This window comes from Globicephala melas, chromosome 9, assembly GCF_963455315.2.
Source record: "Globicephala melas chromosome 9, mGloMel1.2, whole genome shotgun sequence".
NCBI lineage: Eukaryota > Metazoa > Chordata > Mammalia > Artiodactyla > Delphinidae > Globicephala > Globicephala melas.
The window spans coordinates 29025932-29053086 of record NC_083322.1 but is presented as its reverse complement, the minus strand read 5'-3'; the positions used below and the strand labels follow the sequence as shown (position 1 = coordinate 29053086).

At 41.1% G+C, this 27155-nt stretch overlaps 1 protein-coding gene across 1 annotated transcript in view; it reads left to right on the top strand.

The window, feature by feature from the left end:
• Positions 1-27155, top strand: part of CPED1 (cadherin like and PC-esterase domain containing 1) — a 301545-nt gene that overhangs the window by 15050 nt on the left and 259340 nt on the right. The window contains exon 2 of the mRNA XM_030857653.2: positions 22076-22259. Within this exon, the coding sequence (XP_030713513.2) occupies positions 22076-22259 (184 nt within the window). The remainder of the gene's footprint in view (positions 1-22075; positions 22260-27155) is intronic.

Sequence of the window (27155 nt, the reverse complement as noted above, 5' to 3'; positions counted from 1 at the left end):
AACCGATGCTGAAAAGTTGAGTGACCATGGACAAGTGACCCTTTGGGGTTCATTTTCGCGGACTGCGGCATGTGGGTGGGAATGCCTGTTACAGGGATGATATGGGATCAAGTTAGGCACGAATTAGGCAGAATGCTTTGGAAAACATGGAGATTATAAAAGGCAGGCGACTAAGCATTGTCACATTTGTTAAAAGGTAAACTGAGGCACATTGGAAATTTTAAGACTTTATTTGAGCAAAAGTAGATTCCAACTGGGCAGCACCAAACCTGAAGTGGCTAGGAACGCTCCGAGGGCACGAGCCCAGGGAGAGACTTTTACGGAGAAAAGGTGGAAGGAAGCAGAGCAAGGCAATTATCGATTGGCCACAACTTAAAGCCTCCTTTGCTGCTTGTGATTGGTTGTCCTTAAGTGTCAGTTTCAAAACCTCCACTTTGATTTGCTTATATAGACCACTGGCATTACAGCCACCTCAGTCTACAGGCCTACTTGTTCAATTAATTTAACACGTCCCAAAGAATAAGGCCATGAAAATATTCTCATTGCACTTGGCGCCTCTGAGGGAGAAGAGTGCATATATACAGCATAACTGTGAGTACCAGGAATACTCCTTCTTCTCTTTAAAAACTTATAGTATAGTGTGCTATACAGATGTCAGGTTATAGTTATTTTTGAAAATGCCACTAGGAGTCCAAATTGGCACTGTCACAGTTGAGTTTCACTGTTTCTTTAACAAGTGATAGGAAGTATAATAGCATTCCAATAGTTTCAGCCTTAAACCTGCTTCTTTCCTAGTGGAAAATCTAGCATTAATTTAGCCAAAGTACACAGATGCCTCAGGAAAAATAGAACAGGAAATTAACTTTTATGTGGCAGGCAGGAACTGCCTGACTTTAGCAAAGTATCAGCCAGAAAGTCGATTTTCATACTGAGCAGTAAACCTTCCCTACTGGACACACCCAGAGGGCAGAAGTCATTTCAAATGGGTTTTTCCTCACTCCTCCATTTATTATTAATTATTTTTTCCGAGTAAATAGTGAAAATTAATAACACATCTGAAGCTTCCTACACATAAGCTAACCCTATTTATCCATGTATTTTAGCGCTATACATAAGCTATTTTTAGAGCAGATAGATTTGGAGCAGTTAATTTTCTTTTTCATGGGGGAGTATAGAGGCAAAAAGAGGTAAGCTGATTACTTTTCTTTTAAAGAAACAATGGTTAAAGTAATACTATGTCTGCTTTAAACACACTTGTTTGCTGTAGAGCAGAGAAAATGTATTTGTGAAAATATCTTCTGTCAGAAATAGAAACCTCAAGAAGCTAGAATTGTCTCCTGCTTTTAATATAAAATAACAACACTTTAAAAGGAGCCCTTCTCTGTGATATAAATGGGAGGATGTCTCATCATCCAAAGATGTGCACATGATCTTAAGCACAATTCTTAGCAAAACCCTGAACAAAGTAACCAAGTACTTGCAATAATGCAACCACTCCCTGAGAAATCTAGCATTTACACAAAACCTTCTAATAAATTACTGGCAGTTACATCAGGGCAGGGATCAAGTTTATACAATGCCTGGCACATAAAACGTTGAATGAATGGATGAATGGGAACTCGTATAATTCACGCTGTGTGTCCAGTACAGGACTTCCTGTGGTGGCCAGCAGTCCTTAAATTCTTCTTTTGGGCTTTCAATTGGGTTCTTAAACACTGATCTTCACCGGGTTCATCCAGGTCCTTCTCCATTTATAAGATGTCCTTACCTCCTGCTTTCCTGAGAAAACCAAAGCAAACTGTTGTGTTTGAAGAGGTGCTTTCTTCTTTAGGCCTGACCTATGAGATCATCTGGTGAACCCTTTAAAAATAAACTGGATTTCTAGCAAGAGAACTTACTTTTCTAGCCAGTCACAGAAAAAAAAAAAAAAATGGTATTCTGCAATCCCTTACGGAAAGGATTATAGAGTTTAGGGAGTTGAAAATTTGATAACAGTATTAGATGATGTCTTATTCCTTCCTCTAAAGATAGTGCTTATGTTGTGGTATTACTGGATATTGTCATTTCCTGCCAATTTTTGATTTTTAAAGCAAAAAGTTGGCCATGAAATACTTAAACATTCTAGAATGGGTGTGTAATTTGGAGAGCTCTAAGATTTTGGCAGGAATACGTGAGGGTGTGTTATGAGGTGGTGGTGTGATGGTACAGCATCTGGCAATGCGAAGAGGATCAGGGTGGACTGGGTGGAGGCTTCTAACGGGGAAGCACAGAGAAGAGGCCTCTCAGGGCTCAGTCAGGCTGCGAGGAGAGTTACCCAGGGTCGTCCTCAAGCTTGTGTATTGGTACTGGCCGGGGAGCTGAAGGGACAAGATGAGGAGACCATAGAGTGTGAACAGCCACTCTGTTCACTCTGAGTGAACAAGGGTGCTCAGAGTAAGCAGCAAAAAATGTGTGCCAAGGCATAAATGTGCACTTCAGGAGACTTGGTCTACACGTTTGATATGAGGCAGGATGTTTCCTTTCTGCAGACTTTGGTGTCTAGATGTTTAACACGCGTTCCCCCATTCTTTTTAACACTTTGAGCCCCACGTGGGTAGGGTGAGGCAGAGCTCCTCTGGGTTTGTGAGATGTGTGCCTCTATCCTGTAGCCTTTCATTCACCCAAGAACTGGAGCTGACCTTTGCTGCCCTGGAGATGCAGGACCACCTGCATGGAGTGTGTTGGCTTTCCATCCTTAACCATCTGTGCAATTCATGGGGACCCTGGATTTCTGGGGAGAATCCAGATAAACTGGTTGCTACTTGGATGTGAGTGTTGAGGGGAGACGAAAGGAGCTGGGGATGCTATCTGCATGGATTGACAATATTAGACACTTGAAGTGGCCTTAGGAACCTCTCCTGGGAGTATGAATGTGGTGACTGGATCGACAGTGGATGGAGAATCTTAATCGCCATCTCAGTGCCTGAATTCTATCCTTGCATCCAGCAGGTGTTTCATTTAGGCTGGACTCTCTATCCAGGGGAGGGCATATTTGCCATGCTGCTGGAAGAGATTCTTGGCTGGCCACCACAAGTTTTTTCATGGTGGCCTGATGCAGACGCCTGGGGTCTTAGTGTGTGCAGTGGTGAAGTGCTGAGAGGACTGCATGGCTAGGAGGAGAGTCGAGATCATAAACTGGGAAGGATGGGTGGTGGGAGGATGTGCAGCAAGCCTTGTAGCAGGGACAGTGCAGAGAAGGGAATAGGATTAAAGTGGAGAATGAAGTGAGTAAAAGTTAATAGGTAAGTCCTATGGAAGGTCCTAAGAGCAAACAATGGTGACCGTATTTCTAAGCCCCAAAGAGGGAATGTAATCTTGCTAAGGGCTTTTTGTATCCTGGTTGTGAATTTATTTATAGGACATTAAATCATATTTAGTTGTGCAATGAACATACTGCCTAATTTTTATCTGGCACCCAAATCTAAAAAGTGTGTCCATTGTGTATATGGTGTCAGTGGCCATATTTTATTTTCCTAATGATATGTTTGCTCTGACACTGGATTTTTAGCAGAGAAGAATAGTAGAAATGGTGATCCATTGATTATTTTTAAATGCTTTAATGCCCCTAATATATAAACACAGCCCTTTAATATTCTCCTTGTGACAGAACCCTTATGAAATCATTTGACTGAAGTTTGTAGGGTCTTAATTCTGTTAAATTAATTAAACAAGGAGCCCATTAGACCGAGGTGGCTGTGAGGCTGTGTGGGCCTCTGTAGGCAAACCAAAATCTAATTCTGTGAATGGCTCAGGGTTCCAAAATCAAAACGCCAAGGATGACCAGTCACAAACAGCCAACTAGGCTTTAGGCTACAGCTCATCAATAATTTCCTTTCTCTGCTTCCATACTTTCTCTATATAAGTCTTTCCCCAGCTCCCGTTGGCGGAATGTTCCTAATCAGGTTTGGTGCAGTCCAACTGGAATGGGTTTTTGCTCAAATGAACTCTTAAAATTTTAAATATGCCTCAGTTTATCTTTTAACAATTTAAAATATTTTAATTTGTCAAGATCACTTTTATGCTATCTTTTTTTTTTTTTTTTTTTTTGCGGTACGCGGGCCTCTCACCGCTGTGGCCTCTCCCGTAGGCTCCAAACGCGCAGGCTCAGCAGCCATGGCTCACGGGCCCAGCCGCTCCGCGGCATGTAGGATCTTCCCAGACCGGGGCACAAACCCGTGTCCCCTGCATCGGCAGGCGGACTCCCAACCACTGCGCCACCAGGGAAGCCCTATGCTATCATTTTTTTAAGTGATATTTATGCCATTGCTTTTTTTTGGCCACGGGACCTTAGCTCCCCAACCAGGGACCAAACCCGTGTCCCCTGCAGTGAAAGCACAAGAGTCTTAACCGCTGGACCGCCAGGGAAGTCCCAATGTGATCACTTTGTAAGAGATATTTAAATACGCCTTACATTTATGAGGGGTTGTACATTTTCTAAAGATTTTATTTCACTGTTTGAGTCTCCTTTGATCCTTACAACAGCGAGAAAAGTAGGATGGGAGGTTCATGTTCATTTGCAGATGAGGAAAGGGAAGTACACCTAGTGGAGCTTAAGTGGTGTCAGTAGACAATGAATGGGGGAGTGGGGTGGGAAGTAGAATGGAAACTCAGAATTCAGAAGTCCTTGGGGTGTTGCTGGCAAAGGCTCTGACTTAGATTCAGGGTCTCTGGCATCCATTAAACTGTTTGGTAGATTGTATGCTGCTTAGGTATTGATATTGTTGTAATGACCCCAGTGTTCTTTCCTTTCTGTTACGTTGCCTTTGTATGGACTTCTATTTTAAGGTTGAATTGCAGAATTAACTCCTTGTTTTGGCATGGGGGACAGAGACTTGCTATTATTTTAACATTTTTCAAAAGAACAAGGTCTCTCGTTGTCCTCTGCTTGGTATTTCATAATTGGGAATTGTTGACTTCATATTTTGTTATATTTTTACGGATGTCCTTTAACTACTGCTGACACTGTGATAAGATGCAGGGGGCTGGGGAGCTGTTATTCTAAGACCAGCAAACGCTATCAGGGTTTGAGGATGGAAAGCAAATAACGTCTTCCTCCTCTGAAGCTCTATGTGATTAAGTGTCGGATTAATAGAAGACTGAGAATGGGAAAGAACTGTAGAGAAAGAGGAAAGCGGAAGGAAGGAGAAAAGGCAAAAGAGGGACACTTAGAGTGGTTTTTATTTGATCCAAAATAGAAAGTAAATCAACTGTGCCAAAAGAAAAAGTAATTTACAGTCTCTTCTGATCTCATTCAAAGCTTTGTCTAACTCTTAAAGATGTCTCGAAGGACTTTATCATGACCACCATCTCCCAGCTAGTCCTGTGTTTTTGTAATCTCAGCTGGGTTTTGTTATGTCTGTAAAGTTATAGCAAATAGTAAACCGATGGCCCACAGCTGTGCATCGTGGGTGGCACCTCAAGGAAAGGAGTCTTGAATTCGTTAGAGGAACAGCCTCCAGAGGAGGCTGAAAAAGATGCTTACTATGACCTTCCAAACAGCTAGAAAAGAGGAACAAAAATTTGGGAGAAGCAGAGAGGCAATGTAAGCTCCTCCGTGTTGGTTGAAATGGATGAGCACTTCAGGGGGGTGAGATAGGCAGTCAGCAACGGCAGGCGTGGGGAGGCAAGCAATCACAGCAGCAGACTCCAGATAGGGACTCCAGGAGAAACCCCTGTTCTTGTGTTCTTGGTTTGTTTTCAGTTTCTCACTATCTCCAAGATTCCTGCTCTGTGTGCGGGTCAGCCTGGGGAAGGAATGAGCTGCACCCAATTGAAGCTACGCCCAGCCTGTCTGTACATTGGCTGGGGTTTGAAGAGCTGAGAAGTGGCCTTTTTTTCTTTTTTTTTTTTTTCCTGTCTTGAAAGTTGCTCTTCTCCAGGCACTCCTCTTCTCCTTCCTCTGGCTACACAGGCTCTATACTGCGCACCCCTCTTAGAAAGGCGTGGTGTGGTTCTGAGTTGGGAGGGCAGAGAAGGGCATTAGACAGAGATGGCCGAGGCATTCTCATGGTTTACCATCAGGTTATATGCTTCGTACTTTATAGGTGGAGTGGGAAGTCTCTTCTGATCAGCAAAAATCATACTATATCTCTTAAGTCTCAGTGTTTCAGATGTTCCCAGTGGACTAAGGCAATTTGATGTTTTCTCTCATTAAATATTTTCTAGCTTAGGATGGCCGGGTCAGGCTCTGTCCTGCTGTTCTCTTCTGTTTTCCTCTTTTGTGCCCCTCTCTTCTTCTCATGTGTCAGGCTTACAGACTCTCTCTCTGTTTACTTAAGATCTTCACAGCACATCCTTTCTTTGGGGCTTTTCACCCCACTTCTGGAATGCTTTCATCCTCTGTACCTGACCTCTCCCTCACACTGTGAGGTGCGACTGTCCTGTTGCTGCCTCTCCTTCTGTTGCAGGAAGGAAGGTGGGGCTCAAGGGGATCGTCACATCCCAGGACTCAGGCAAGTCCCTGGGACAGCCGCCAAGTGTGGGTTCTTCGCTTGGTGCAGGAAAAGATTCAAGAGCGAGCCAGAGAAAAGTGAATGAAGGTTTATTCAGGGAGATACACGCTCCATAGACAGAGTGTGGGCCATTTTGGAAGGCAAGAGGCCCCAGGGTATGGGGTTGTCGGTTTTTATAGGGGCGGGTTATTTCATAGGCTAATGAGTGAGAGGATTATTTCAACTACAGTATTTTGGGGAAGGGGTGGAAACTGCCAAGAATTGGGCCACAGCCCACTTTTTGGCCTTTTATGGCTGGCCCCGGAACTGTCATGGTGCCTGTGGGTGTGTCATTTAGCTGATGTATTACAATGAGCGTCTATTGAGGCTCAAGGGAAGTCGACTTGTCCACCATCTTGGATCTAGTTGGTTCTAACTAGTTTATGTCGTATCCTCAATGGCGGTCATTGTTTTAAGGGTTGGATCCTGCCCCCTTTCTGTTTACTCACTGACCTCTCCTCGCAGTACTCTGCCGCCCAATCTTCCCCCAGTGCCATTAGATGCCTCCTTAAGACAGATCTCAGGTCTCCCTCTTGTGGCATGGTCACCCAGGTCACTGAATGCTTCCATTAAAAAAAACCCCAAAAAACAACAAAACTTATTTTCTGCATTGTGGGAACCATGACATATAGTTCTTAGGAAATCCTCTGATTTAGGTAGTAGAAGTCTGGTCTTCTGAAATTCTATCATGGTACCCATCCATCCAGAAAACCAAGAAAACATCCTCACTTTATCTTAGTAAGTCTAGTTTTCCTCATCCACCTCTTCCCTGCTATGGTTTTTTTGTAAACGGCATCAAAGTTCATCAAAGTTGTACCTAGGTAGAAAGACCAGTATAAAGTGACCAACTTTTTTTTTTTTTTTTGCAATTATAGCTTCATTTTATTTATTTTTTAAATTTAATTTTATGTATTTATTTTATTTACAGCAGGTTCTTATTCGTTATCTATTTTATACATATTAGTTTGTACATGTCAATCCCAATCTCCCAGTTCATCCCCCCACTCCCCCATCCCCCTGCTTTCCCCACTTTGTGTCCATATGTTTGTTCTCTACATCTGTGTCTCTATTTCTGCCTTGAAAACCGGTTCATCTGTACCATTTTTCTAGATTCCACATATATGTGTTAATATATGATATTTGTTTTCCTCTTTCTGACTTACTTCACTCTGTATGACAGTCTCTAGGTCCATCCATGTCTCTACAAATGACCCAATTTCATTCCTTTTTATGGCTGAGTTATATTCCATTGTAAATATGTATCACATCTTCTTTATCCATTTGTCTCTTGATGGGCATTTAGGTTGCTTCCATGACCTGGCTTTTAAATTCTCTACTGCTAACTAGGTTTTGGTTTCCTACCAGCTACTTAACAAGATAATAAGTCATGTTGCATTACCTCCACTTTTATCTTCATTGCCAATTATTTCTTGTTGCCTACCTGACCGTATTTACCACTCACAATAAAAAGCACCTCTGCTGCTGACCTTCAAGGACTTCTGTTTTAATACCTCTTCTTTTGTTTTCTCTCTGTCCAAGAATTATCTTTCTTCTCTCATTGTCTTTCATACAAAACATTCATAACACATGCAAGCAACAGCAGCATGACCATCTGGGTCATCTTTTTTTTTTTGGGGGGGGGGTACGTGGGATCTCAGTGTTGTGCCTCTCCCATTGCGGAGCACAGGCTCCGGACGCACAGGCTCAGCGGCCATGGCTCACGGGCCCAGCCGCTCCACGGCATGGGGATCTTCCCCAACTGGGGCAAGAACCCGCGTCCCCTGCATCGTCAGGTGGACTCTCAACCACTGCACCACCAGGGAAGCCCTCTGGGTCATCTTTGACACTTTGCCCTGACCAGATATCTTATCTCTGCAGGAACTTATCTTTCATGATACCATTAATTGTCTATTGCTCCTCCCACTAAAAAGTAAGCTCAGTGAGAGCTAGAACTTTATCCAGGTTCTTCACTATTGTATTTCTCAGAGACTAGAACCATGCCTGACACATAGAAAGCATTCAAAATATATATATATATATATATATATGTAGTACATCTTTATTGGAGTATAATTGCTTTACAATGGTGTGTTAGTTTCTGCTTTATAACAAAGTGAATCAGTTATACATATACATATGTTCCCATATCTCTTCCCTCTTGCATCTCCATCCCTCCCACCCTCCCTATCCCACCCCTCCAGGCTGTCACAAAGCACCGATCTGATCTCCCTGTGCTACGTGGCTGCTTCCCACTAGCTATCTACCTTACATTTGGTAGTGTATATATGTCCATGCCTCTCTCTCGCTTTGTCACAGCTTACCCTTCCCCCTCCCCATATCCTCAAGTCCGTTCTCTAGTAGGTCTGTGTCTTTATTCCTGTCTTACCCCTAGGTTTTTCATGACATTTTTTCCCTTAAATTCCATATATATGTGTTAGCATACGGTCTTTCTCTTTCTGACTTACTTCACTCTGTATGACAGACTCTAGGTCTATCCACCTCATTACAAATAGCTCAATTTTGTTTCTTTTTATGGCTGAGTAATATTCCATTGTATATAAGTGCCACATCTTCTTTATCCATTCATCTGATGATGGGAACTTAGGTTTGTTTCCATCTCCGGGCTATTATAAATAGAGCTGCAATGAACATTTTGGTACATGACTCTTTTTGAATTATGGTTTTCTCAGGGTATATGCCCAGTAGTGGGATTGCTGGGTCATATGGTAGTTCTATTTGTAGTTTTTTAAGGAACTTCCATACTGTTCTCCACAGTGGCTGTATAAATTTACATTCCCACCAACAGTGTAAGAGGGTTCCCTTTTCTCCACACCCTCTCCAGCATTTATTGTTTCTAGACGTTTTGAGATGGCCATTCTGACTGGTGTGACATGATATCTCATTGTAGTTTTGATTTGCATTTCTCTAATGATTAATGATCTTGAGCATCCTTTCATGAGTTTGTTGGCAGTTTGTATATCTTCTCTGGAGAAATGTCTATTTAGGTCTTCTGCCCATTTTTGGATTGGGTTGTTTGTTTTCTTGTTATTGAGCTGCATGAGCTGCTTATAAATTTTGGAGATTAATCCTTTATCAGTTGCTTCATTTGCAAATATTTTCTCCCATTCTGAGGGTTGTCTTTTGGTCTTGTTTATGGTTTCCTTTGCTGTGCAAAAGCTTTGCAGTTTCATTAGGTCCCATTTGTTTATTTTTGTTTTAATTTCCATTTCTCTAGGAGTGGGTCAAAAAGGATCTTGCTGTGATTTATGTCATAGAGTGTTCTGCCTATGTTTTCCTCTAAGAGTTTGATAGTTTCTGGCCTTACATTTAGGTCTTTAATCCATTTTGAGCTTATTTTTGTGTATGGTGTTAGGGAGCGATCTAATATCATACTTTTACATGTACCTGCCCAGTTTTCCCAGCACCACTTATGAAGAGGCTGTCCTTTCTCCACTGTACATTCCTGCCTCCTTTATCAAAGTTAAGGTGACCATATGTGCGTGGGTTTATCTCTGGGCTTTCTATGCTGTTCCATTGATCTATATTTCTGTTTTTGTGTCAGTACCATACTGTCTTGATTACTGTAGCTTTGTAGTATAGTCTGAAGTAAGGGAGCCTGATTCCTCCAGCTCCGTTTTTCGTTCTCAAGTTTGCTTTGGCTATTCGGGGTCTTTTGTGTTTCCATACAAATTGTGAAATTTTTTGTTCTAGTTCTGTGAAAAATACCAGTGGTAGTTTGATAGGGATTGCATTGAATCTGTAGATTGCTTTGGGTAGTAGAGTCATTTTCACAATATTGATTCTTCCAATCCAAGAACATTGTATATCTCTCCATCTATTTGTATCATCTTTAATTTCTGTCATCAGTGTCTTATAATTTTCTGCATACAGGTCTTTCCTTAGGTAGGTTTATTCCTAGATATTTTATTCTTTTTGTTGCAATGGTAAATGGGAGTGTTTTCTTGATTTCACTTTCAGATTTTTCATCATTAGTGTATAGGAATGCAAGAGATTTCTGTGCATTAATTTTGTATCCTGCTACCTTACCAAATTCATTGATTAGCTCTACTAGTTTTCTGGTAGCATCCTTAGGAACCTCTATGTATAGTATCATGTCATCTGCAAACAGTGACAGCTTTATTTCTTCTTTTCCGATTTGGATTCCTTTTATTTCCTTTTCTTCTCTGATTGCTGTGGCTAAAACTTCCAAAACTATGTTGAATAAGAGTGGTGAGAGTGGGCAACCTTGTCTTGTTTCTGATCTTAGTGGAAATGCTTTCAGTTTTTCACCATTGAGGACGATGTTGGCTGTGGGTTTGTCATATATGGCCTTTATTATGTTGAGGAAAGTTCCCTCTATGCCTACTTTCTGGAGGGTTTTTATCATAAATGGGTGTTGAATTTTGTCAAAAGCTTTCTTTGCATCTATCGAGATGATCATATGGTTTTTCTCCTTCAATTTGTTAATATGGTGTATTCCGTTGATTGATTTGCGCATATTGTAGAATCCTTGCATTCCTGGAATAAACCCCACTTGATCATGGTGTATGATCCTTTTAACGTGCTGTTGGATTCTGTTTGCTAGTATTTTGTTGAGGATTTTTGCATCTATGTTCATCAGTGATATTGACCTGTAGTTTTCTTTCTTTGTGACATTCTTGTCTGGTTTTGGTATCAAGGTGATGGTGGCTTTGTAGAATGAGTTTGGGAGTGTTCCTCCCTCTGCTATATTTTGAAAGAGTTTGAGAAGGATAGGTGTTAGCTCTTCTCTAAATGTTTGATAGAATTCGCCTGTGAAGCCATCTGGTCCTGGTCTTTTGTTTGTTGGAAGATTTTTAATCAGTTTCAATTTCAGTGCTTGTGATTGGTCTGTTCATCTTTTCTATTTCCTCCTGATTCAGTCTTGGCAGTTGTGCATTTCTAAGAATTTGTCCATTTCTTCCAGGTTGTCCATTTTATTGGTATAGAGTTGCTTGTAGTAATCTCCTATGATCTTTTGTGTTTCTGCAGTGTCAGTTGTTACTTTCTCTTTTTCATTTCTAATTCTATTGATTTGAGTTTTCTCCCTTTTTCTCTTGATGAGTCTGTCTAATGGTTTATCAATTTTGTTTATCTTCTCAAAGAACCAGCTTTTAGTTTTATTGATCTTTGCTATTGTTTCCTTCATTTCTTTTTCATTTATTTCTGATCTGATTTTTATGATTTCTTTCCTTCTGCTAGCTTTGGGGTTTTTTGTTCTTCTTTCTCTAATTGCTTGAGGTGCAAGGTTAGGTTGTTTATTCGAGATGTTTCCTGTTTCTTAAGGTAGGATTGTATTGCTATAAACTTCCCTCTTAGAACTGCTTTTGCTGCATCCCATAGATTTTGGGTCGTCGTCTCTCCATTGTCATTTGTTTCTAGGTATTTTTTAATTTCCTCTTTGATTTCTTCAGTGATCACTTTGTTATTAGTGTATTGTTTAGCCTCCAAGTGTTTTTATTTTTTACGGATCTTTTCCTGTAATTGATATCTAGTCTCATAGCATTGTGGTCGGAAAGATACTTGATACAATTTCAATTTTCTTAAATTTACCAAGACTTGATTTGTGACCCAAGATATGATCTATCCTGGAGAATGTTCCATGAGCACTTGAGAAAAATGTGTATTCTGTTGTTTTTGGATGGAATGTCCTATAAATATCAATTAAGTCCATCTTGTTTAATGTATCATTTAAAGCTTGTGTTTCCTTATTTACTTTCATTTTGGATGATCTGTCCATTGGTGAAAGTGGGGTGTTAAAGTCCCCTACTATGAATGTGTTACTGTCGATTTCCCCTTTTATGGCTGTTAGTATTTGCCTTATGTATTGAGGTGCTTGTATGTTGGGTGCATAAATATTTACAATTGTTATATCTTCTTCTTGGATCGATTCCTTGATCATTATGTAGTGTCCTTCTTTGTCTCTTCTAATAGTCTTTATTTTAAAGTCTATTTTGTCTGATATGAGAATTGCTACTCCAGCTTTCTTTTGGTTTTCATGTGCATGAAATATCATTTTCTATCCCCTCACTTTCAGTCTGTATGTGTCTCTAGGTCTGAACTGGGTCTCTTGTAGACACGAAATATATGGGTCTTGTTTTTGTATCCATTCAGCCAATCTGTGTCTTTTGGTGGGAGCATTTAGTCCATTTACATTTAAGGTAATTATCGGTATTTATGTTCCTATTCCCATTTTCTTAATTGTTTTGGGTTTGTTATTGTAGGTCTTTTCCTTCTCTTGTGTTTCTTGCCTAGTGAAGTTCCTTTAGCAGTTGTTGTAAAGCTGGTTTGTTGATGCTGAACTCTGTCAGCTTTTGCTTGTCTGTAAAGGTTTTAAGTTCTCCATCAAATCTGAATGAGATCCTTGTTGGGTAGAGTAATCTTGTTTGCAGGTTTTTCTCCTTCATCACTTTAAATATGTCCTGCCAGTCCCTTCTGGCTTGCAGAGTTTCTGCTGAAAGATCAGCTGTTAACCTTATGGGGATTCCCTTGTGTGTTATTTGTTGTTTTTCCCTTGCTGCTTTTAATATGTTTTGTTTGTATTTAATTTTTGACAGTTTGATTAATATGTGTCTTGGCCTATTTCTGCTTGGATTTATGCTGTATGGGACTCTCTGTGCTTTCTGGACTTGATTAACTATTTCCTTTCCCATATTAGGGAATTTTTCAGCTATAACCTCTTCAAATATTTTCTCAGTCCTTTTCTTTTTCTCTTCTTCTTCTGGAACCCCTATAATTCGAATGTTGGTGCGTTTACTGTTGTCCCAGAGGTCTCTGAGACTGTTCTCAGTTCTTTTCATTCTTTTTTCTTTATTCTGCTCTGCAGTAGTTATTTCCACTACTTTATCTTCCAGGTCACTTATCTGTTCTTCTGCCTCAGTTATTCTGCTATTGATCCCATCTAGAGTATTTTTAATTTCATTTATTGTGTTGTTCATCGTTGCTTGTTTCATTTTTAGTTCTTCTAGGTCCTTGTTAAATGTTTCTTGCATTTTGTCTATTCTATTTCCAAGATTTTGGATCATCTTTACTACCATTATTCTGAATTCTTTTTCAGGCAGACTGCCTATTTCCTCTTCATTTGTTAGGTCTGGTGGGTTTTTATCTTGCTACTTCATCTGCTGTGTGTTTTTCTGTCTTCTCATTTTGCTTATCTTACTGTGTTTGGGTCTCCTTTTTGCAGTCTGCAGGTTCGTAGTTCTCGTTGTTTTTGGTGTCTGTCCCCAGTGGCTAAGGTTGGTTCAGTGGGTTGTGTAGGCTTCCTGGTGGAGGGGACTAGTGCCTGTGTTCTGGTGGATGAGCTCCATCTTGTCTTTCTGGTGGGCAGGTCCACGTCTGGTGGTGTGTTTTGGGGTGTCTGTGGACTTATTATGATTTTAGGCAGCCTCTCTGCTAATGGCTGGGGTTGTGTTCCTGTCTTGCTAGTTGTTTGGCATAGGGTGTCCAGCACTGTAGCTTGCTGGTCGTTGAGTGAAGCTGGGTGCTGGTGTTGAGATGGAGATCTCTGGGAGATTTTCGCCGTTTGATATTATATGGAGCTGGGAGGTCTCTTGTGGACCAGTGTCCTGAAGTCGGCTCTCTCACCTCAGAGGCACAGCACTGACTCCTGGCTGAAGTACCAAGAGCCTTTCATCCACACGGCTGAGAATAAAAGGGAGAAAAAGTAGAAAGAAAGAATTAGTAGAGGAAGAAAGAAAGAAAGAAAGAAAGGAGGGAGGGCGGGAGGGAGGAGGGAAGGAAGGAAAAAAGAAAGAAAGAAAGAAGATAAAGTAAAATAAAATAATATAAAATATAATAAAGTTATTAAAATAGAAAAATAATTATTAAGGAAAAAAAAGAAAAATTAAAAAAAAAAAGACGGATAGAACCCTAGGACAAATGGTGGAAGCAAAGCTATACAGACAAAATCTCACACAGAAGCATACACATACACACTCACAAAAAGAGGAGAAGGGGAAAAAATCATAAATCTTGCTCTCAAAGTCCACCTCCTCAATTTGGGATGATTCGTTTTCTATTCATGTATTCCACAGATGCAGGATACATCAAGTTGATTGTGGAGCTTTAATCCGCTGCTTCTGAGGCTGCTGGGAGGTGTTTGCCTTTCTCTTTGTTCTCACAGCTCCCAGGGGCTCAGCTTTGGATTTGGCCCCGCCTCTGCGTGTAGGTCGCTGGAGGGCGCATCAGTTCTTCGCTCATACAGGACAGGGTTAAAGAAGCCGCTGATTCGGGAGCTCTGGCTCACTCAGGCCAGGGGGAGGGAGGGGCACGTAGTGCGGGGCGTGTCTGCGGCCGCAGAGGCTGGCGTGACGTCGCAGCAGCCTGAGGCGCGCCGTGCGTTCTCCCGTGGGAGTTGTCCCTGGATCCCGGGACCCTGGCAGCGGCGGGCTGCACAAGCTCCCCGGAAGGGGGGTGTGGATAGTGACCTGTGCTCGCACACAGGCTTCTTGGTGGCGGCAGCAGCAGCCTTAGCATCTCATGCCCGTCTCTGGGGTCCGCGCTTTTAGCCGCGGCTCGCGCCCGTCTCTGGAGCTCCTTTAAGCAGCGCTCTTAATCCCCTCTCCTCGCGCACCAGGAAACAAAGAGGGAAGAAAAAGTCTCTTGCCTCTTCGGCAGGTCCAGACTTTTCCCCGGACTCCCTCCCGTTCAGCCGTGGCGCACTAACCCCCAGCAGGCTGTGTTCACGCCACCAGTCCTCTCCCGGTGCTCCGACCGAAGCCCGAGCCTCAACTCCCAGACCCGCCCGCCCTGGCAGGTGAGCAGACAAGCCTCTCGGGCTGGTGAGTGCCGGTCGGCCCTGATCCTCCTTGCGGGAATCTCTCCGCTTTGCCCTCCGCACCCCTGTTGCTGTGCTCTCCTCTGCGGCCCCGAAGCTTTCCCCCTCCGCCACCCGCAGTCTCCGCCCGCGAAGGGGCTTCCTAGTGTGTTGGAAACCTTTCCTCCTTCCCAGCTCCCTCCCACTGGTGCAGGTCCCGTCCCATGGAGGGAGGGGGAGTCTGGAGTCTGGAGAATAAGCAGAGTGATTGACCATCGATAAGAAGTGGACAGGTTTCTTCTCTGGAAATCAGAAGAAAAGAGGAAATGCTGGTTGTGCTGATAGGCTATAGGTTTGCCAAAACAGACGTAGTGTAACTCAGTGTGTTTCCTTCTAAGATGGCTACTTTCCTCTGTCAGGAGAAGGCTGTTATCTGTAGAAATAAGGAGGTAGCTGGAGAGTGGGAAAGTTTGTCACTTTGGAGAATGTGAGAGAATTGACCCAGGAAGAATAGTGGGATGGTCTGGGGAGTGTGAGGACTGCATTGGCTTTGCCAACCAGGATCTGTCCAACTGAGCCCTTTTCTTCAGCAGCTCTCAGCACCCCAGCCCAGGGGCAGGTCAGGCGGGTTGCAGAGATCTTCCTCGGCTCTCTCAGATCAGAGTTTTCACAGTATCCTCTTCCTCCCGGTTTACCTGGCATGTTATCATTTATTATAACTAGATGTTTATGTCTGCTTTCCTTGATGGGCTGTTACCTCTGTGAGGGCAGAGACTTGCCTGTCTTATTTAATGCTGTGTCTCCAGCTCGTCCATGCTTGAGGTTTTGCCATATGACTGTGATGCACGTACAGTGGAGCAAGGGAATTTAAGGTACCGGGTAGGGAGTATTGGATGCTGGAATCTGAGATGCAGAGAAGGAAGGTGAAAGGAGGCTAGCAGAAAGTTGGCATTAGGGGGAAAGACCAGTGGTTGAAGAACTGATATATTAGGAATAAATGAGAAGATCTGGAAATTAATGAATGTGATCAGAGAATGGAGTATCACATTTTATAATTTCAGAGATGGGACTGTTTGGGGGACCACAAAGATCAAGCAAGATTTGGCCATTGGAGTGGGTGGTTGAAGTGAAGTGGAGGAGAGAGTCATTAGGGATGAAGAGGTCATGGATATCTTATGACTTGAGATGCGGATGTCGAAGCCTCCACGGAGACTTTCTAGTGGATTTTTTTACCTGACAGTGAGTAAAATAATGAAAGGGCATGCATATATTTGCAAGTAATGAACTCATAGTTTGCATTTAGCGTTTATTCATTTGCTCATTCATCCTCCCATTCACTCTTATTTAGAACCTGGCAGTAGGCTGTGTGTACAACGATGACCAAAGCAGACAAGTCTAGGCCCTCATGAAACATACAGACTTGTAGGAAGGGCAGACAGTATACAAGCAATCTGTAACTATAAATTGTGAAGAGTGTCAAAGGGAAAATTAGATTGAGGAATAGGTGAAGATGAGGTTTGGCAATAGCTATTTCATCAAAGCTACATTGTAGATGTTCTTTAATATTGAAACTTTATTGCTTTTGTTTAGAACTTACATAGAGCCACAGATGGGTAAATTTGCCTTACATTGGATGTTGGGTGTTGGGATAGTCCCAAAGTACAGTTTGGGGGTACATCCAGAGGGTGCTCAGTTGTCATGGAGTAGTTCTGAGAAATGTGTGATCGTTCCATGATGGGCCCAAGGTTCAGCTGAGTCAGCTGTGAGATGGAGGCCGCGGGTCATTATATGTTCATTTAAGTAGGGAACATTCTCCGAGGTTCTGCTTGCATACCCAGGGAACCTGCAGTTCCTGAACTGCCCTACAATTATAAATAGTGTTCAAGTAGAAAATGTATAGGATATGCATCCTGGAAAACTCCATCCATTTTATTCCTTGAATTCTCTAAAATAAGTGTACATCTTGCCAATGGAAAAAAATTCTCTATTCTCGTAGTGGAAAAATTAAAACGTAATTCACTATGATAGACTCTATAATATTTCTAAAATGCCAAAAATCTAGACAGCATGGCAACTTGACTTTTAGTTGTATATGACACACATACGAGGTCTACTATGTGATTTGTATTTGAGCATCAAAAAGTGTCATAAATACGTGGCTACTTCAATAAATCCAGAAAAAAATCTTTCTGTCGTATGGAAAAAAAGCAAGTTTTATTTCTCATCTCTACTATATTTTCAAGAGCTGTATTTCTTGCTTTTGTGGTAAGTCTTGGTAAAGACTTGTTAATAGTAACTGAGAAATATAGTGCCTTTATAATACAGCTCTTTATTGAATTTTTTTTTAACTGTAAGTTCATTACTTTGCTCAAATATTTGACTCTATTTTTGTCATTCTTGCCACTATTCTACTGAAACAAATTGCTTTATTTTTATTTTTTTAACATCTTTATTGGAGTATAATTGCTCTACAATGTTGTGTTAATTTCTGCTTTATAACAAAGTGAATCAGCCATAAATATACATATATCCACATATCTCCTCCCTCTTGCGTCTGCCTCCCACCCTCCCTATCCCACCCTCCCTATCCCACCCCTCTAGGTGGTCACAAAGCACCGAGCTGATCTCCCTGTGCTATGTGCCTGCTTCCCACTAGCTATCAATTTTACATTTGAAACAAATTTCTTAATACAGATTTTCACCACTTTCTGTCCCAATCTTCCATGGTAGTATTTATAAAAAAGACTTTTACATATTGCAAAAAAAGATGTTTGTATTCATTCATTCAAAGAATATTTATTATGCGCCCATATGTGCCAAGGACTATTCTTAGGCTGGGGAAACAAAAGTGAACAAAACAGACAAAAGTATATGCTTTCATTTACCTTCTTTTATGGTGTAGGGAAACAGACAATAAACATAATAAAGAAATCATATTTTTGCCTTAAAAGATGATAAACCCTACAGAGAAAAATATGTATCAGGGTATATAGCAGCATATAGTTTACTGTAGAAAGGCTTTTTATTATAGAGACCAAACTATATTAATTGAAAAACTTACAGAATTCCTAATATAAAAGCAGTTACAATATGATATAGATTTTTATTCAATTTTACTTGTATATATTTGACATCGTTTATTGGTGGGATGCTGTGTTGGACACTTTCATATAGAAAACTGATTTAATTTCACCATACAATCTCATGAAGTAGGATTCGTTACTTCAACTATACGTATGAGAAAACTCTGATGGGGGGAGATTACATCACTCTCCCCATTGCATGAAGCACGTGAGTGGCAGAGCGAGAATCCAAATCTAGATTTTTGATTCCTTACATGGCTGCATCTAACCCTCCAACTAGTTTATTACGACACTCTATCCTAAGGCGGCATAGAGGCTTCAGATTTTGAAGCCCTTCCAATAAAAATAATGTGTTCGGTTATAAAGCAACTTTCGTGTAGTCCAGCGAAGTGATTTCTGAGGGGCTATTCTGCAGATCTCTCAGGAAGAAGGGAGAGAAGGGAAGTGACTCGGGGTTCAGAGTGTCAACATCCAGTAACACTCATTCTTTTCTAAATTCTCCGCAGCAGACCCGCAAGTCTTAAGTTCAGTTGTTGTAGTGATAGCCAGGTTAAATGTATTCTTCCACTAAAAATAGACCCTCAAACTTGTAGGAGTCATCAGGAGCTCTCCTTTCCAAAAGTGCTGCTCCGGGCATTTGATAATCCCGCATTTGCTGGTGCGGTTGACGTAACTGTATTTCACATCCGCAGTGCGTGCCCCTGTTGTTGGACCAGCAAAAACCGTTCTCGCCCCTTGGTATTGGGCCATTCTGCTGATACAGGGTGTTATAAATATTATGACAGGGGCAGTTTGTATAATACAACATAATTTGGCAGGATAAGACAACATAATTTGACAGACAAACTCATTTCCTATTTATTCTCTGTAGTCTGAGACATGAGTTAAAATTTCAGTGTGTTATAAAGGTTATGATAAAATATGGCCAGTAATTAACACTTTATTTAAAATATGCTCTCTATAAGATAGGCCGGTGAGAACTATGCTGCTCTTACTTAAACTGATCATGGTTTGGGGGTGGGGGTGGGAAAGAGGGATTATATCTTTCAAAATAATAAGAACTTAAAGTTTGAAAATACACTCTCCTCATGTGAAATCACCGCTGTACCCGAGCCAGCTGTAATCGAGAGGGGCATCCTGTGATTGTGAAAGAAAATAATGTGAGAAGGGAAATCTGGACACTGTATTTCGCTTGAGTGACACTGATATATTTGGAAGCATCTGTCTTCCCCTTTCACCTAGATGCATGTTTGTTTATTTTGGCCTCCTATGGGCTACCGTTTCCCTCAATTCCTGAGTCCAAAGGCTCAACCAGTAGTTGGTTTCAAATACTCCTTCTTAATTGTTTATCACTACGAACAATTACAACATTTGCTGGAGAGTTTTGTCCCAGTTTGCAGTTAAATTCTTGAGTTTAAATAGTTTCGTTATCAATAAAACGCAATGTCCTTTAACAAGGGAAAATGTCTGATCATGTTTTCCCAAAGTACCATGCACAGAAGGTGTGATAGCTGGTGTTTTCTTTCTTTCCTTTGTATTCATCACACACGTATTAAGAGCCTGTGTTAGCATGTGTCAGGCAAAGCTCAGATACAGAAACAGTGTTCCTGACTCTCTGCTCTTTTTGACATATGATTATTTTAAAAACACATGTATAGGACTTCCTTTATGCCAGGCACAGTTCTAAGCACTTTACGAATATTAAGTCCTTAATCCTCACAGCAGCCTTAGGAAGAAGGTACTGTCCATGGTCACATGATTAGTGCTGGTGGAACCAGGGGATTCGAAGCCGGCAGCCTGGCTGCAGAGTTTGTGTCCTTCTGCACTACACCATGCTTTGTCTCTGAATTTTCAGATAGCCATCATTTGTATGCAATGAAAATAGGATATGGTTCCTGCCCTCAAAGGGTTTACAAGCTAAAGCTGTTTCTTCTTTCCATATGTATATTCAAAGATCAGATCTTGATAGAGCATTACGGTCCATTCATTTACTAGATATCTTCATTTATTAAGTATGTACGATGTGTACTAGAGACACAGGGACAATGCAGGCTGCCCACATCAGGGAGAGACACAATTTCATAAGTGCTGATGGAAGGATGTATTTCAATGAAAAATTTCCAGAGGTACTGTTTGATTTGGAGTTTGCTAAACAGAAGAATGGAGAGAGAGGAAGGAATTGTTGGTTGAAGGCACAGTGGAGTCCGTATGAAGGAGCAGAATGGGATCACGAATGGAAATGACTAAGAGTACAACATGACCAGAGAAGGAAGATGGGGGTCTAAGTTCAAATGACCTACATTCCTTGATAAAGATGTGGAATTGTTTCGGTCAGTAATGGGAAATAATGAAGAAATTTAAGGAGTGAAAAGACAGGGTACAAAATGTGTCTTAGATCACTGAAATGGACAGTTTGATTCAGAGCTGCCACTAAAAGTAATGTGCCTTCCCAATTTCATTTTTTACCTCTTCCCCCTCATCTGCCTCCTCCAACCCCTTTGTCTCCTCTTCTTTGGCCTCTCCCATTTTTTTTTTCTCTAACCCCCATCCACTTTCATCACTCCTTGCAGTAGTAAAAAATGTCTACTTCCTCAAGATTTAGTCACAGATTTTCAGGAAAACACGTAGTATTTGCCGTTAAACCGTATAATGAATTTCAATGTCAGTGTTCTTTCTACTTGCCAATTCAAAACTTCCCTCTTTTTTTTTTTTAATAAATTTATTTATTTCTTTTTGGCTGCATTGGGTCTTTGTCGCTGCACGCGGGCCTTCTCTAGTTGCGGCGAGTGAGGGCCACTCTTCGTCGTGGTGCGCGTGCTTCTCATTGCGGTGGCTTCTCTTGTTGTGGAGCATGGGCTCTAGGCGCGTGGGCTTAGTAGTTGTGGCTTGTGGGCTTAGTTGCTCCGCGGCATGTGTGATCTTCCCGGACCAGGGCTCGAACCCGTGTCCCCTGCATTGGCAGGCAGATTCTTAATCACTGTGCCACCAGGGAAGTCCCAAAACTTCCCTCTTGTTAACGGTATTTCAAACATCAGCGTGAGAAAGAAGAATATTTCTTTGGAGGAGCAATAAACCACTGAAGGAAGAACCTAAAATTATGATACTTAAGTGATACCCTCCCCTTCTCACACGAAGTTCCATCCTGCCTCATTGAGACGCATCCAAATTTTGCTGCGTCCTGATGGAGAGAAGCAGCAGCATTGTGCGTCTCCAGAGAGCTCTAGGATTGCTTCTCAGCTGTACTCCCCTGTCCTTCCAGTGCAGAATCCATCCTCCCTGTGTCTATTTCCTCTAATGTGTTTACCTAAAAGAACTGTTAAAAGATAAGGCAGTTGGAACTACTACAGAAAAGCACAATGCAGATGAAAAGCGTTGCTATTAATTTCTATTTTTCAGCCAGAGTTGAGCTCAGTATTTCCATGCCACGGTATTCCTCCAGGAACTCTCTATTTTAATGGCCTGAAATTTTCATCCTTCTGGAATAATGAGAAAAATACAGTTCACCTTCAGTTCTCGCAGATGAGGTTGGCTTTGTGCTGGTCAGCCTTTCAGAGGATCTGTCATTCCTTTACAGAGAAAAACTTAAAAGACAACTTTCTGAACGGCCTCTGATTTGCATTAACGATCTCCTTCAAGGGAAACGTGCTCCTTTTTCTCCTTGAATTTTTATGCCTTCTTTCTTTCTGTAGATCGAAGAGTCAATTGAGCTCCACTTCGGCAGCCATGGCAGAAAGGCCGTTCTCTACAGGCCTCGTTCCTCCAGCAAAAGGGAGCTTCAGCTCCACCAGCGCATTCTCACTCGGCATCACTACGCGGTTGTCATCACTGAAGAAAGGCTCAGTGCTGACCCTGGGCTGGGGCTACTAGAAAAAGGTCAGAGTCAGAATTAATTACCAAAGTCATTAATTAATTACCAAAGTTGCTTGTCTTCTAATTTAAATACTTCCTGAAATGTGCTACTCTCTTCCTCTAAAAAATTTCACAAGAACCAAGTTTTACCCATGATCACCTTTCTTGCATCATAGAAAACGTGGCGCCTTTTCTGCTTCCTCTCCATTTTCTTTTAGCTGCATTTCTTTATTCCTGAAATTATTTTGTTTATATTTTTATAGCATTTTGGAGCTGCATAGTTCATCTTTAAATGCTACATAAAACATGTTTATGTTTATGAGTCCAAATACATGTTCTGCCCAGCACCAAACTGCTCAATATTTTAAGAAAATTGCCACTTCATCTGACTGCAAGTAGAATGTGCTGGAAATTGTTTCGAGAAGCCAGCTTAAATGTGATTCACAGATTGGTTCTAAATGCAAAAGAAGTATAGATATTTATCTCACACGCCATTACTAGTCAAGTACTTTTTATGTCTGTCATTTGAAGTGAAAAATAAGAGACAAGTTTTTAAACAAGTTATTTGAGAAAAAAGTTGAGTAGGTGATGAGGGTCAAAAAGGGCAATAACAGTAACAGCTGACATTTCTTGAGTAACTAACCATGTGACATGTTGTATTCTGTATTCATGGCTTCATTTAATCCTCACTGAAGGCCCCTGAGTGCCCTACGATTAAGAAATATTCATTCCTTCCCCAATTCCAGAAGAGGAAAACAGGCTTGGAGAGGTGCAGTGACTCACCTTGTATCTTAAACCTGGGGTGATGGAAAGGCAGGATTTGAACCCCTGTGTTCCAGCTCTCACTTCTGTGCTCGCCCTCTTCACCTCCGTGTTGCCCACTCCCTCTTTTGTCCCCTTATCCTGCACTAACCTATCATTATTAGAGCTACCACGATGTATAGCACTCGTTCTCCATGAGCCGATCAGATTTTTCTCTTTACGACAACACAGTGTATCCGTTTTCCTTTTTATCAAAAGGGAGGGGAGGAAAAGCAATTTGAATCCACTGCTGATCTCCATGATGGTTTCCTTTGGGAGAAAAAGTCAGATCCCGGTGCCACAATAATTTTCATTTGTCATTTCACTTTCAGCCATCTTGACATCCCGGTAGCACTTGCTCTTCAGTTAGGTCCCCCCTTGCTCTTTAAAGTGCTGGTTTATGCTGGTCAGTGGAAGAGGCTGGGGGACATTTAGCCATGATTACTCTTCACCACCTTTTACCATGTTGGCGGTAAAGTTATAAGCTGCTTAGCTAACAAAGCTCCCAGGGAAGAAAGCCCCAAGAGATCCACTTTGATGAAAAGAAAGTTCTTAAAAATGTGCAGAGGTCATTAGCACAGGTCTTCAGGAATGCCATTTGCTGGTCCCCGCCCCCAGGAGAAGTATGGACATCTAGGGCTTTGGGAAACACATAAGAAAAACAAAAGGGAAGTTGAATGCTCTGGAATATCAGAGCAGCTGGAAACCAAGTTTACAAACCTCACTGGGGTTGGTTCTATTAAGAAGGACCAATCTAAAGTTCTGGCACATCCATAAATGATATTGTCAGAAAACCACTGATCAGAATAGCTGTTGTTGGTATTAAGGAAAGATGTAAAACATTTAGTATTCCTCTCATCCCGTAAATTATTTTAGCCCATTGCTGAACCAGGTGCTTGACTGTATAACCACCTCCTTTGTGCCACATGAGCTGTGCTCCTGGAATCCTGCAGAGCATTGGCCCTGATAACACAACACTATTGTCTGAAATTCCCATGTTCTTCTGTCTTCTTGGTGCTGCTACTGACTGTGTATAGGCACAACTTGGATTATCTGTGCATTTCAACTTCAATTCCAATTTTAAGTTTTCTCCAGTTGCAAAACAAGGAATATGGCTCTTCTCTCCCTTGATGTCCTTGAGTCGGTTTTACAAGAAAAAGGAGGATGACTTTGCAGCTTCCAAATACCAAGAAAGTGCAAAGAGAACCTGAAGGCAATAGAATCTGGCAGCAAAGGGAGCTGCTGGGCCCGTAGCACAAGATAACTAGACGGTGTCACCAGAATTTGTCAGTGTAAATACTGATTTGGCTCCCTTTCCACACGTTTCCTCAGCTTTGAAAATATCCATGCCTCTTTCTGGGTATTCTTTTACTTTGTATAGTAAGATATTTTTCCTGGATCAGCCTCAAGAAAGGGTAGCAATTTCACAAGTATGGGAAATTGGTTTTTGGTTCTTCATTTGATTTTGTAGTTTTCACGGTGAGAGCATGTGCATTGAATACCTGAGATTAAAAAAAGTTCTATGACCGTCATCTAACATGTCCCTGATTATCTAACCTACAGAAAAAAAAGCCACTTGTTTATTGCAGCTTATTTTCCGTGGCCACACATTTAATCTACAAATTATGTTTGAACTGAAGCCCTTACTGTCAAAACTATTTTCTAGAGATTTGATTCTTGTAAAAATTTTGTTTCTTTAGCTCCACATAGCCACCCCATGCTTATTTACTATGTGTACAGCAGCAGCGAGTGGGATGCTATATTGGAACATTTAAACTTCATCTCTCCATGTTGAGCAGCTTGGGGAGAGTGGAAGCAATTCAGAATGCTCTGGACACCTACCCCGCCCCTCTTTCTTTTCCCCATTGCTGTTTGCTAACCTGAAGTTTGAAAATATTGCATTAAAAACAAAATAGGCACAAAGTACAAAAGTACTCAGGTGCAGACTTGACGCATTTATAAAATACATTTTTAGTCCTAGGAAAATAAATATAAAATGCGTTTTCCCTATTCTACTTATTTATTCCACCTGCTTTCCAATCCTCTTTTGACTTGACCCCCATCACTTCTGCTGATCTCTTTTTTGTGCCATCCTTTGAAGCACAGGTGGCCTTTTTCCAGCATGGGGCCACTTTTTTTTTTTTTTTTTTTTTTTTTACCATTTAAGGCCAGAAATGGATAAAAATTAGAAAAAAATTAAAGGGTGCTTGTTCAGGCAGGCAACATCCTACGATTAAGTATAATCTGTTCTTGCAGAGTTACATTTGGGCTTCATATTGTATTTAATTTTCCCACTAATTTAGTAAACATTTATTGAAAGGAAAAGTAACCAGTCTTGGGTTGTAAATTCAAATATGGGCATTATGTTTTTCCCCGGTTAATTCCATTCTATGATATAACAGAAATTGGTGGCTCTAACCGGAACGCCTCTAAGGCTGTGTATACTTGACCTTAAGCAAGTTCAGTTCTCTGAGTTCTAGCTCTCTTATCTGTTAAACGCCGTAATGAATTTTTACTTCACAGGAGTGTGTAGTGAGAATTTAATCACTTTGTCCACACGCATCAGAGTTCCGGGAAGAAACAAAGTAAAGCCCCATCGATGTTTTTCTCATTCAGTAGTCTGGTAGTGGGACCCAGAAATTTATATGTTAAAATCAGACACAGGTAATTCTGACATGTAACCTAGTTTGGGGAGCATTGTCCTAAGGGATATACTATTGGTTCAAAGAATAGCAATGTTTAAAGTTAATTTTGGGAATAAAACGATACAAAAGTCTGCTTGCTACAATGCCATTGAACTACTTAAAATTTATTGGTATAGTTATGTACCAGCATTTTGACTTTAAGCTGATTTTGAGAACAGTAAGAGGACAATTGTCTTTACAGATTTATGCCTACAAAACTTAGCAGAATGTAAAACATATACATTTGTGGTCCTTCAATACCCTTCTTTGGAAAAATATATCTTACGTCCCTGCATTTGTAAGAACGTGTAATTCTCTAAAGGAAAAGATTGGAAGGACCAACCAATTCTTCCCTTTCCTAGTATCTAGATAGTATTTAGTAAATCAGTGCTTTAGTAAGTGGAACAGTATAGTGGCCTAAAAGAGTAGGTGTTTTCCAAAAAAGTTCTTAGCCTATTCCCATGGCAACATCCAAGAAGGGTGTGACTCAGGAGACTCTGATTCAATGGACTTTATCATTAGATCAGAATTATTTATGTACACTTGAAGAGTAGAGCATATTTAGCAATTTTCTGTCCACTCCTGAGTACATCCTGCACTGTTACATTAAGTGTATTACATAGTCAACGTGAAAAACAAATGCCAACTGCTATCAAAGCTACAGGATTGGAGTCACTCTTATGGTTTCAAATTGCTCTTGTTTTTGTAACTTGGGGGTTTTACATGGAACGGTTTTTGAAGAAGTACAGGAAGTGAAAGACCATAGACATTTTCTTGCCAGGGTTGGCAAACCATGGCCCACTGGCCAAGTCTGGCCCAACGCCTGTTTCTGTAAACAAAGTTTGATTGGAACACAGCCACGCATTTGTTTTTGTACTGTCTTTGGCCTTTTTCTACAACAGCAGAGTTGAGTAGTTGCAACAGAGACTGTATGGCTCTTAAGGCCTAAAATATTTATTATTGGGCCCTTTACAGAAAACATTTGCTGACCCATGGATCTAGACTAATTCTATGTCATCTGATTTCAGACCAAGCTGATGGTTAAACTCTAGGACTGAGGTAGGTTAGGTTTTAACTTACATCAAATCTCATTCAAAAAGGATTTGATGGTTTATAGTCAGACATATAATAATAAGATTGCTAAAATGGAAATATAAAATTAGAGCTCAAACTGGATATTCCTCTTAGCTACCATAATTTCAGCTTAATTTTGGCTTGAGTTGCCAAGTACCCAGAGCAACAGGGGAAAGAATAGAGGTTTCGCTCTCAGGAAGGAGGGAGTTCTATAGTTCCTACTGCTGATCTTCGACATGCCCAAGTAGTACATTTAAAACAACTTTTTCAAAGGGATTATTAAGTTGATGACATTATGTAACGGGTCAAGGGTCAGAGCAACATTTGTATTGCAGACGAAGTGGATGTCATATCTTGGTTC